The sequence below is a fragment of the Arabidopsis lyrata genome, assembly GCF_000004255.2.
Source record: "Arabidopsis lyrata subsp. lyrata unplaced genomic scaffold ARALYscaffold_5, whole genome shotgun sequence".
Taxonomy (NCBI): Eukaryota; Viridiplantae; Streptophyta; class Magnoliopsida; order Brassicales; family Brassicaceae; genus Arabidopsis; species Arabidopsis lyrata.
Window position 1 is genome coordinate 13455633 of NW_003302551.1, and position 11792 is coordinate 13467424.

At 35.4% G+C, this 11792-nt stretch overlaps 2 protein-coding genes across 2 annotated transcripts; one reads left to right on the forward strand and one right to left on the reverse strand.

The window, feature by feature from the left end:
* The first annotated feature begins 3 nt into the window (after positions 1 to 3).
* On the forward strand, positions 4 to 4798 carry LOC9311933 (ABC transporter A family member 8). Its single transcript, XM_021024013.1, has 18 exons — positions 4 to 536; positions 624 to 936; positions 1026 to 1090; positions 1171 to 1315; positions 1409 to 1528; positions 1588 to 1712; positions 1817 to 1975; positions 2070 to 2232; positions 2335 to 2460; positions 2541 to 2624; positions 2693 to 3030; positions 3113 to 3313; positions 3425 to 3534; positions 3618 to 3702; positions 3790 to 3918; positions 4011 to 4116; positions 4209 to 4297; positions 4414 to 4798. The coding sequence occupies exons 1-18, from the start codon at positions 465 to 467 to the stop codon at positions 4690 to 4692; spliced, it is 2709 nt and encodes a 902-aa protein (XP_020879672.1). The 5' UTR covers positions 4 to 464; the 3' UTR covers positions 4693 to 4798.
* Positions 4799 to 7598: 2800 nt separating this feature from the next.
* LOC9311934 lies at positions 7599 to 10661 on the reverse strand. Its single transcript, XM_021026206.1, has 5 exons — positions 10115 to 10661; positions 9155 to 10011; positions 8462 to 9070; positions 7913 to 8223; positions 7599 to 7827 (listed from the first exon to the last, which is right to left on the reverse strand). The coding sequence occupies exons 1-5, from the start codon at positions 10149 to 10151 to the stop codon at positions 7599 to 7601; spliced, it is 2043 nt and encodes a 680-aa protein (XP_020881865.1). The 5' UTR covers positions 10152 to 10661.
* Between the last annotated feature and the right edge of the window lie 1131 nt (positions 10662 to 11792).

An 11792-nucleotide genomic window follows, 5' to 3' on the forward strand; every position in this document is an offset into this window, starting at 1 on the left:
CACTTGGAGATGTTTTTCGCTGATGGTTCGCAATGTCATAACTATTGGTTTTACTCTGTTTTGAAATTCATATATCGGCTATGAAAGTTGGAGAGACCTAAATAGTAGCAATAAACCCATATTTCTAAATTGTCGTAATAATTAATAAAAAAAAAAAAACCAATACAGTATGTATCTTATTATATTCATATTTGTATAGGTTTTGGTAAAGAGTACATTTCTGAGGTGAGTGATGCAAGGAATACTATAACTTGACCTACACGAAACAACTTACAAGAAAATACAGTGCTATTGTCCAATACATGTATGCCACTTCAGTAACGTGTATAGTTAAAGTGTTATCTACTTAATTATTGATATTTTTAGTATGCCCTTCTTTATGTTACATCTAAGAAAAAATTCAGAGACTCCTTAAAAATTATTCTACTCTACCACCACCATCAAATCTTCTCAAATTCTCTGTGATGGCGGATTCAAGTCCTGCAAGTTTCTTGACTCAAGCCAATGCTTTGCTTAGGAAGAATTTAGTTTTCCAGGTTTCAATACACTTTTAATAACTAAAACGGCTAAAACATAGTAAAAGTTTCCACTGAGGTTTTATTTCCTTTTGTTCTTTGATGCAGAAACGGAACATATGGAGCAATATACGTCTCATCACGATCCCTTTCTTCCTCTGTTTACTTCTCCTTGTTGTTCAAATGCTCTTCAACACTCAATTCAATGACGTCCATGGTCAATGTGGTTGCAAAGAGAAAACTTGCGACTTAAGGTATTCTACTTCAGAGCAAGCAGCGTTTTGTGCCATTCCTAATCCACCACAATGGACTCCAATGCTTCAAATTCCGGCTCCTCAATACCGAGTCGCGACCACATATCCTAGCCATTCTTCCCCTGCAACTTTTCTCTTCACCGGGAATAATCAGTCGCTCGGAAAAAGTATAAACCCTATCAATTTACTCCTTTGATATATGAAACTTTTATAACTCTTTTTTTTCTATGTTCAATAAAAAAATTTGTTTTGCTAGTTTTAATGGGAAATATGTATAGCGATTTATCTGAATTTGATGGAGAGTTAGCCAACTATGTCTTGGTAAGTTTTCATGAAACTTTGTTACATCTTGATTATATTTTTTTGTGTTTTCACATTTTCTAACTTTATAATATATGCAGGGCTCATCATCTTTCCCTGCATACACCAATTATATGGACTCTGCTTTCATATCAGATATTCCAATCTACAACATCCAAAATGAATGCTCACCAAACTCTTCTTTCTCAATCTTAATTCACCAATCACCTATTGCCTTCCCTAAAAGTATAACAAAAAAAAAATCCAATTTACAATATCAAAATCTTAAATGTATACAAGAATGCTTTTAAATACAGAGGATTTCTTTCTTATGTCTAGAGGTAAACTGTGTCCAAGGCTTAAATCTGTGGCGGAATAGTTTTTCCAATGTGAACAACGAACTTTTCAAGGGTTACCGAAAAGGAAATCCGGACGAGAAGATCAACGAGTTTGCTGCAGGTCTCTCATCTTACTTCTTTAAGATAGTGTTGTGGGTGTCTTAACTTTCCATTTTTTAGCTTTTGATTTTCAGAACACAAATGGGAACAATCTCAATGTCTGTGTTTGGTACAACTCCACCTACAAGAACGATACAGTGGTTCGACCTATGGCTCTGATTCGAGTCCCTCGCTTAGTTAATCAGGTGCACTTTTTGCTTCACCCTTTACTCAAACGTAGATGTTAATGTTATCATTTAGTACACAATCTTGAGTTCATATTTGTTTTTTTTCATCTGTATTTTTTCAGGCATCTAATGCATATCTTGAGTTCCTAAAAGGTTCTGAGACAAAGATACTCTTTGAGTATGTCAAGGAAATGCCTAAACCAGAGACTAAATTGAGCTTAGACATCGCCTCTCTAATCGGCCCACTCTTCTTCACATGGGTCATTCTGTTGTTATTCCCTGTAAGTCTTTAGATTATCTCAATGACACATTTTAAGAACATTTCTCATCTCATTCTCAGCTTTAATTGCGGTTTTCCTCTGGATCATATTATAGGTGATCTTAACAACACTGGTCTATGAGAAACAACAGAGGCTAAGAATCATGATGAAAATGCAAGGACTTGGCGATGCTCCTCACTGGATAGTTTCATACACATATTTTCTCTTGATATCGATTCTATACATGTTATGCTTTGCGATATTCGGTTCTGTCATTGGTAATAATAACACAAACTCTATCCAATTTGCTAATACTATATGTTACCTCTAAATCTTTTTATGTTCTTTCTCAGTTCTTGATGCTTTTACTTTTTCTGCAGGGTTAAACTTCTTCAGGCTTAATGACTATAGTATCCAACTTGTGTTCTTCCTCATATGCATAAATCTTCAAATATCAGTCGCCTTTTTAGCAGCTGCAATGTTTTCAGATGTTAAAACGGCTACAGGTACTGTTTCATCGCGGCTTTGGTTTAAGATTTATCAAAATGATGATCACAGTTGTTACATTTTCATTTGAAAATTTCAGTTATAGCATACATATATGTCTTTGGAACCGGGCTTCTAGGAATCTTTCTTTTCCAATTCTTCTTGGAAGATCCTCTCTTCCCAAGTAAGTTCTTTAACCCAAATCAAAAAATTTCCTAGGTTTATTATGATTCTCATGTGATTTTTCTCTAGGAGGATGGATAATTGCAATGGAGTTATACCCTGGATTTTCTTTATACCGCGGGCTATATGAGTTATCACAATCTGCATTTTCGGGAGATTACCGCGGCATTGATGGAATGAGATGGAGAGATTTTGAGAATGGAATGAAAGAAGTGACTTGTATCATGCTCATTGAGTGGCTGTTACTGCTTGTTTTAGCATATTACATTGATCAAATCACTTACTCAGGGAAACATCCATTGTTCTTCCTCCTGAAAAGCTCTTCAAAGAAGAAACAACATCACTTCTGTCAGAGCCAAACTTCCAAAGTTGTTATCGAAATGGAAAAATCAGATGTGTGTCAAGAGGTAAAGAAAGAGACAAGATCAACTTCAGGTTCAGTATTAACAAGGCTGAATAAGATTTTTATGCATTTTTGTTTGGTGTCAGAGGGAGAAAGTAGAGCATCATCTACTCGAATCAACTGGAGACTGCGCGGTTTTATGCAACAACCTCAAGAAGGTGTACTCGGGTAAGGACGGTAATCCTCAGAAACTCGCGGTTAGAGGATTATCTCTTGCTTTACCTCAAGGAGAATGCTTTGGCATGCTTGGTCCTAATGGAGCAGGCAAAACTTCTTTCATCAATATGGTCCGTTTTAATATCATATCTATTGATCTTTTGTCTAATAAAACTCCTCTGTTTATGAGTCAATTGCGCATCTTCTGGTCAACCTCTTTGCCATTCTAATATTCTGTGTAGATGACAGGAATCATTAAACCATCATCTGGCACAGCATTTGTCCAAGGTCTTGACATACTAACCGATATGGACCGGATATATACAACAATTGGAGTCTGTCCACAACATGAGTAATCTATAAATATAATCTCTGTTTCTTTCTTTACTTTAAAGCTGCCTTGTTTCTTAGTCCATTTCATTGAATTTTGTGAAGTCTTCTGTGGGAGAAATTGAGTGGAAGGGAACATCTACTGTTTTATGGAAGGCTCAAGAATCTCAAAGGTTCTGTCTTAACACAAGTAAGTTTTTGTTTTAAACTTTAACGTGATTGGTTTGTGAATGACTTATGTATAAAGGTAAAACTGACGAGTTTTCTTGGGTTTTAGGCTGTCGAAGAGTCGCTTCGCAGTGTCAACCTTTTCCATGGAGGGATTGGCGACAAACAAGTCGGTAAATACAGCGGAGGGATGAAGAGACGGCTCAGCGTCGCTATTTCTCTTATAGGAAGCCCAAAAGTAACTCAAAACCTCTCTTGGTATCTAAGTTCTATGATAATGACGTTTTAAACTTGTTATCTGTAATAAATCTTTTGAGAAAATTTGTCAAGGTTGTTTACATGGATGAGCCAAGTACTGGGCTTGATCCAGCCTCGAGGAAAAGCTTATGGGATGTAGTGAAACGGGCTAAGCGAAAAGGGGCGATAATACTCACTAGTATAGTCTTCTAAGCTTCTTATCTCCTTTTTGTTTTGCCTCATAATATCTTCATACAAAAGGAAAACTTCACCTTTGGTCTTATATTTCAGCACATTCAATGGAAGAAGCTGAAATTTTATGTGACCGTATTGGAATTTTCGTCGATGGTAGTTTGCAATGCATAGGCAATCCAAAGGAGGTAAAACTGAAAAACATCTTATATACTTGAATCGTTGAAAACAGAGAATAACTGTATTAACAACCAATGTTCAAAACATAAACGTGATCCAATATTAACTGAAACCTTAATGACAGTTGAAGAGTCGATATGGAGGATCCTATGTATTGACTATGACAACCTCGGAGGAACATGAGAAAGAAGTGGAGCAATTAGTGCATAACATCTCTATGAATGCAAAGAAGATATATCGAACCGCGGGGACTCAGAAGTTTGAGCTGCCAAAGCAGGAGGTGAAGATTGGTGAGGTGTTTCAGGCGGTGGAGAAGGCGAAGACAATGTTTCCGGTAGTTGCTTGGGGACTTGCAGACACAACTCTTGAAGATGTCTTTATAAAGGTTGCACAAACTTCTTAACTAACAACTCTTTTGAATGTTTTCTTTTGATCAATTTCAATATTTTCTTCATCTTATGTCAAACTCAAAGTCAGAAACTATATTTCATATAACACAAATTAAGGTTTATTCTATTTAAAAAAAAAAAAAAATCATTTATTTCCGTAAATAGTTAATATGATTTTCTATTCTAAAAAGGGAAACAATGGATAGACTTCAATTAGACGTAATTTTATTCCACAAATAAATAACGAGTCTCTTGGGTTTTGAGAGATCACTTGGGGAAGGTTCTGTTACACAGTAGAAGAGCTTTTGTGAGGCTGTCTGATAAGCAAGAGGCTCATTTTATAGGTTTAATGTGGGCAATTGAGAGTATGCGGAGTCACAGAGTAGAGAATGTGATTTTTGGGCTGCTGGTGGAGTCTTTGGTTAAGGCTATTAACAGACCTATTGCTTGGCCTTCTTTTAGATATCAATCTATGGAGGCTGGTTTGGTTCTTAAGTTTTTTAGGCGATGGAAAATTATTTTGGAAAACTCTTCTTCAAACAGGTGTGCTTTTCTTATTGCGAAGAGTGTTACTAATGATTGTAGACTTCAATCGTATGTTGCGGTTGGTCATCCTTTTTGGCTTGATGGTGTCTTCGCAGTGGAAAGAGCTTTGGCGTCTGATTGAATCTGAGTTTTCGTGGAATCGGCTTCGGAATGGTGAAGTGTATTCCTTTGTATTAGCCCAGCTTGTTTTAGTTTGTGGCTCCTTTTGGCATGTGTTTTTTGAGTTGTATTGCTCTTATGCATTGGTTTGGTTACTCGGGGATGTTATTGTTTGTAGCTCTACATCTCTTTCTAATATAATTCCAGATGACAAAAAAAAAAAGGGAAAATTGGAAATAAAGGATATCTACTTAAAAATTTGTCCATATACACCTTTTTTGTGAGATTGTCAGTTTGGACGATTTTACCCCTACACCCTAATTTAATTGTTTTTTTTTTAAAATAACCATAAAAACAGGTAGATATACAAGAGTAGAGGTGATTTGAAGTATAATTTTTTAGAATTGGTTTAAAAAAAGTTGATTTTTTTATAGATAAAGTTTCATCTAATTTTGGTAGAATACGTTTTCTAGCGTTCTGCGAAACTCAGAATGTGTATTCTGCATTTTTGTACATGTTCTACATATTTCAGATTAGATTTCTGTTCTGAGAATTTTAGAAATCCGAAAATCAATAATCTAAAATATTTAGAACATGCATTCTACGTTTTTCTCTATATTCTAAATGTTTTAGAATAGACGTTCTAATAATTTCTACATCTTCTGCCATCGTTAGAAATTGTAATCTACGTTTAGAATGTAAATTCTACGGTATTGTAGATTTCGATTTCTGTAATTTTTAGAATGCTCTAAATATAGAAAGTAAATATTCAGAAAAGGAAACAAAATATTTTTTTAGATTACGATTTAAATGATTATTTATTGTTTAGATTACGATCTACAAGATGTAGAAGTTGTTGTCTACGGTTTTTAGACTAAGATTAAAACCTAAAACGTTTTTTAAACCCTAAAAAGCTATACGTCTTAATCCTACACGTCTTAGTCCACCACTTTCGTTTCTAAAAAGCTAAGAACACGTTTTCCTTCAAATTTTCCCGTTTTTGATCAACGATTTCTCGATGCACATCTACGTAAGGAGTGGTGTGTGGAGATTGTATAACAAGAAAGAGTGGAGATTTATTATTGATGAAAAAAATCGTGGGAGATTGTTGAGTTTGGAAACGACTACAACTTTTGAAGAGTTACAAGCGATTGTTGCAGAAGACTATGGAATAGAACAGAGTACAGTTGATGTGGAGTTAAGTTACTTACCCACGGATCTTAGCTTGGATTGTCCTCCTGTTGTAATGATGAATAACAGACAGGTTAGTAATTTCCTTTCGTACTGTAAAAGGAAAAATACGATCAAGTTATGTGTGACGTTCAATGGTGGAGATAAAGATACAAGGAATAAAGAAAAATTCGATCTGAATAAGGAACCCGACGCTGCAAGTAATGGAGATGATGATGTTAATGTCGACGATGGAGATGATGATGTTAATGTCGACAATATTTTGTCATCATGGGGTGTGAAAGAAACTAGAAAGAATGCCGATAGTTTCAAAACTCCAAAAAATGCTATTGTTGGTCACGGACTCGGATCGTCGTCACAGTATTCTTGTGTGAGCCAGGGTCAGTATTTCAGAAGCAAAGAATTGTTACAATCAACCATGGAATTGTATGCGATGAAGTATAACTGTGACTACATGATTACAAAGTCTGATACAAAATTGTGGTGTATACGATGCATAGATGTTGGCTGCAAGTGGCGACTTCGAGCTGAGCGTTTAGAGCGGTCTTCGTATTTAAAAATCAACAAGTACGTGGGTAACCATACATGTGCTCCTTCCAAGAAAAGTAAATTCTGTCGAACACCTTCAGCAAAAACGATTGGACATATCATTATGCATAATTATGAAGGTGTGTTGGAAGGACCTAAACCGAATGATATCATCAATCTTATTCGGTCACAGTATGGACACGAGCTTAATTATTCGCAGGCGTGGGAGTCTCGTGAGTATGCAGTTAATGAAGTCAGAGGAATTCCTGAGAAAAGTTATGGTAAGATACCAAAATACTTGTACATGCTACAAGCAGCTAATCCTGGTACGTATACAAATTATGAAGTTGATTGTGATGGTAGATTCCAATATCTATTCATATCTTTTGGTCAGTCAATTAGAGGGTTTTACAAGTCAATTCGGAAAGTGATTGTTGTTGACGGTACGTTTTTGAAGAGTAAATACAAAGGAGTTCTTCTGGTTGCTACAGCCGTAGATGGTAACTCTAATTTGTATCCAATCGCATTTGGCGTTGCTCGTTCTGAGAATGATGCATCATGGGAGTACAGATGTGGATTCCCGATGTAAGTACAGTACTGCATCTATTTCCTGCGATGCAATTATTTTTAAAAACAAATTAGTATTTATCGAAATGAATACGTAATCAGTCATGAAAAAAAAAATAGTAAAACTTACATCGTTGCCTAGCCATTGTTTTTGATCAATCAGACGCTGAAATAGTGCATCAGTTAGATGAGATGGACCGAGTTTTGGAACATCACGACTGTAATGAAGGTAAAACAAAAAGAATAAACAATTATACAATCAGGTATATTTAAAAGATATAAAAATAAAATCATAGGACTTACTTTACGTTCCTAAACCATGCTTCAAAAGCAGTCCATCTAGCTTCAGGTAAGTATACCAACACCGCGTCAGCGTCATATTTACCCGAATCACCCTTATCATTCCAATCCATAAACTCTGCAGTGTCGTCTTTGCGCTGTTGTTTCTCGAGGTTTTGTGAAAATATACCCTGTGATGGATCAAAACCCGGTGCTTGTGATTTTTGAGAAAGATGTCCCATTTCTTTTTGCAGAAAATCTGGATCTTGCGAATCCATATTAAGGTCTATTTCACCCGGACGGGTGAATAATTCATGAAACAGACAATTATCGTCCTGCAAAGACAGTCAATGTAAATATCAAAACAAAAACAAACAAAATAACTAAGTCTGAAATTACAATACATGCCTTTAAATATTATAATGCATAAGTTACTAAATAGCCTAATTACAAGGTTTTACATAAGTTTTTACTTCTTACGAAAGCTACAAACACAAAACATATAACAGAATTACAATGTCATACAATGCTAAAATACAACAACAGAAGCTTTGGTTTTTATTTTTAACGTACCACTGGTTGACCATTACCGAATGGTGGTGCCTTGTCTTTTTTCGAATTCTCATCCATAGTGATCACTGCTTTCTTGAGTGTTGCTACATCTAGCTCTATCTTTCCTAATTTGTTGCCTACTTCTTGCCCAAAATGCTTGAAAGAAGTTTCAAACATTTCTCTGATGAATGTTTTCATCTCTTCATCAAAACCATGTGGTGCGGCTGGAGCTCTTTGACATAACAGTTTCATCTTCCTTGTCTGTGCACCGTGGTCACCGTCCTTACTCCTTCTCTTCTTTGAACTTGTCGCCATTTCATGCTCATTACTCTGCAAACCAGAGAGTAGGCTACCTTCAACAGTGACATTCGCCTCTTCCTTGTCATTTGTATGTATCTCACCTTGACCTTCCACATAGCCATCTTCTACTAAATCCTCATCTATCGTTTCTTCCTCGACATCAGGACTCTCAACAGCATCCCACTCAAAGTCAGAAAAATCATAACCAGTTCTTATCAAAGCGTTTAAGTTCTTCAAAGCAACATCACTGTTCTCACCTTGCCTCAGGAAATCCACTGACTCATATACATCATAATTTCCTGTGATGGAAATGTATGGATATACAATATCCTACAAAATAATATTTACTTATCAGAAATGCAGCAAACCCATATGAATTGTTGAGTATATATGTATGAAAATTAAGCTACTAACCTCTGCTGTCATTCCTGACTCTAATTCGATAATTTCTTGATAAGAAACTTTTGCTGCCCCTTTCCAGTTAGAACATCTAAGAGAAGCTCCCAAGTTCTTGTTAAGATTCACTCCTAATATTCCTCCTATTTTAGGAACTGCTTCCATAGCCCATATCTGTAGTGCAATTGAGAAACCATCAAGGGCGTAGCTTTTAGTCTTCTTCAAGTCCTTTTTTGCGTTTGTGATCGACTCGACAAGATAGTCAAACGAATGTAAACCCCAAGGATACGCCCTTAACTTCTCAAGATCCATCACCAATTTGATGTAATGTACTGGAATAGCTTTCTTCTCATCTTTCGCAATTACCAAACCAGCAATCACACACAAATAGACAAATCTAATCCTATCTACTTTACCCCACTTGTGAACTGCTCCTAGATGCGTAGACATCATCGTCTTAATGCATATCTTCTCCTCTCTTTTCAGCAACTTGCTCCAAAACCCCTTATCATCTTTCCAAGTATCTAAATCATACTTGAAATCATCATTGTATTTCAGCCCAGTCACTGCGTAGAACTCTTGCAAAGAAAATCGGAGAGGCTTGTTTCCAAACACAAACCAGAGCTCATGCTGTTTTCTTGTTACCAACTGCCTACACATTAGGCTATGCACCAGACGACCCGAATAATGTAAACCATTTTCGTATATGGCGAAGACTTGTGCAAACAGAGGATCAGACTTCACTTTCTTATACTCTAGTGGCAAAGCATCTTTGATTTTCCTAAGTATCGATAATCTGCAGCTGTTGTTAATTTTCTCAACTTCAAGCTCTTTACCATTTCCGAAAATGAGCTTGGGAAACTCCTTAGTAGTGGCTGCACATAAAAAACAAACATATGTAAATAAAACCATTCACAGTGATGACTAATTATAGTGCATAGTTGCAGTTAGCAAACAAAAATTAGTATGTTAAAGTACCTGATGTCTTACTCGTGCTTCCTAGATTGTTTTCCATTGATAACCTTTGATGTAATGTAGATCCAAAACCTGAAAATAGAGAACAAACTAGCTTTATCAAATATTTTAAGTTATTAAGAGACAAAACACTTGATATAAAAATAAACCTAAGAGGAGATTCTATTAAAAACAAGAAAAAGTACAAACACACACACACAAGAAGTGAAAGTATGTCACTGAAATTACAAACACACACACACGAGGAGATTCTACTGCAAATGATGTCACTGAAAGTACCCTAAATAATCAACCGGTAAGTGAAAGTATTTGTTTTTACAAATACATTTTATAAATTTGACAGTGTTTTCACCATTGAAATCACATCCCATAAGGCTCCTAGAGAAAGAAAAATTGGGTCTTAGTAACTTAATCACGTCAATTCATTCTCTTCACTCTACATGACATAATCAAACCCTACGTAGGAAGCTGTATAGAAGAAACGCAAATTAATACTAATGTGTTGAAAGTGAAGGACTCTAATTATCCAAGTAAAGTAATTCTGCTAACTGCAAGTAAAGTAATCATTGAAAATCAATGAATTTGAAAATCTATTGATTTTCAGACATAAAAATCTACATAAATCAATGAATTTGAACCCAAACACATATACATTAACATGAATCAAAGAGTGAAAGACTTATTCAATCTACATTCAATTGAAATTTGGAAGTTTAAAACTCATGAAATTGAAATCTCTAATCAAGTTACAGGAATTCAAAGTTATAAACAAATCTATTTTTATGTTGTTAGTGTATAGAGAAGAATCAAAATTGGGGAACAACATGTGAAGACCTAGAAAAAAACAGAGAAGGGAAAGACGAACCGGGAAGAGCTTCAAGCTGATATCAAGAGGAAGCAAGACGGCTGACGACTCGCCGGCGACAACGCTTGAGAGAAGGCTGAGGAATCGCCGGCGGCACACTTTGTTTTTTTCGCCGGCAGCACACTTTGTTTTTTTCTCCGAGAGTTTGTCTTCGAGAAGAAAAAAGACTTTTAGTCTTTTAAGGTCTTATGAAAGACTCTGATTTATTTGGAGGTTATGTGATTTTCTATTTCTATTTTAATTGTAAAATCAATTATGAAGTTTTATTTTTTAAATTAATTTTGAGAGAAAATAAGGGTAAAGTTGGGTTTTGATTTTTCAAAAAACCTATTTGACCAATCTACAAAAAAAAGGTGCATATAGACAAATTTTTAAATAGATATCCTTTATTTCCAATTTTCCCAAAAAAAAAATAATGAGTCTCTTCATCTTATCCCTTTATTCTCGCTTTCTTTACTCTGCTTTTGCCCCTATCCTAATCCTATGTGTTTTGTCTATTCTTACTTTTTCGACCAAACTAAAAAAATTACTGTGTCAAATCTTCTTTTTAAAGGATAGTGAGATTGTGTTAAAAAAAAAAAAAGGATAGTGAGACAAATTACTTTTGGGAAACTGTTGGAAGAGTGGACTAAAATAGGATTGCAGGAGCTAAGTTCAAAATTTAATAGAAATCAAATGTGTACAAAACAAAACCAACACCAATGAAGTGGTATAACTCTCCAATGTCTAGAAGGTAACAAAAATGGTTAAAATTTTCAACGAGTGGTTTCCAAATATAAACTAATTTACTGGTCTAAACCTACAATTTAGTTTTTT

Bases quoted from the DNA above. Each gene is read 5' to 3' on its own strand.
- LOC9311933 (XM_021024013.1), top strand. From the start codon at position 465: ATGGCGGATTCAAGTCCTGCAAGTTTCTTGACTCAAGCCAATGCTTTG. The intron at 1,976-2,069 runs GTAAGTCTTTAG...ATCATATTATAG, and splicing joins TCATTCTGTTGTTATTCCCT to GTGATCTTAACAACACTGGT. The intron at 3,535-3,617 runs GTAATCTATAAA...AATTTTGTGAAG, and splicing joins GGAGTCTGTCCACAACATGA to TCTTCTGTGGGAGAAATTGA.
- LOC9311934 (XM_021026206.1), bottom strand. From the start codon at position 10,151: ATGGAAAACAATCTAGGAAGCACGAGTAAGACATCAG. The intron at 9,071-9,154 runs GTTAGTAGCTTA...ATTATTTTGTAG, and splicing joins AGTCAGGAATGACAGCAGAG to GATATTGTATATCCATACAT. The intron at 7,828-7,912 runs GTAAGTCCTATG...CCTTCATTACAG, and splicing joins GCATGGTTTAGGAACGTAAA to TCGTGATGTTCCAAAACTCG.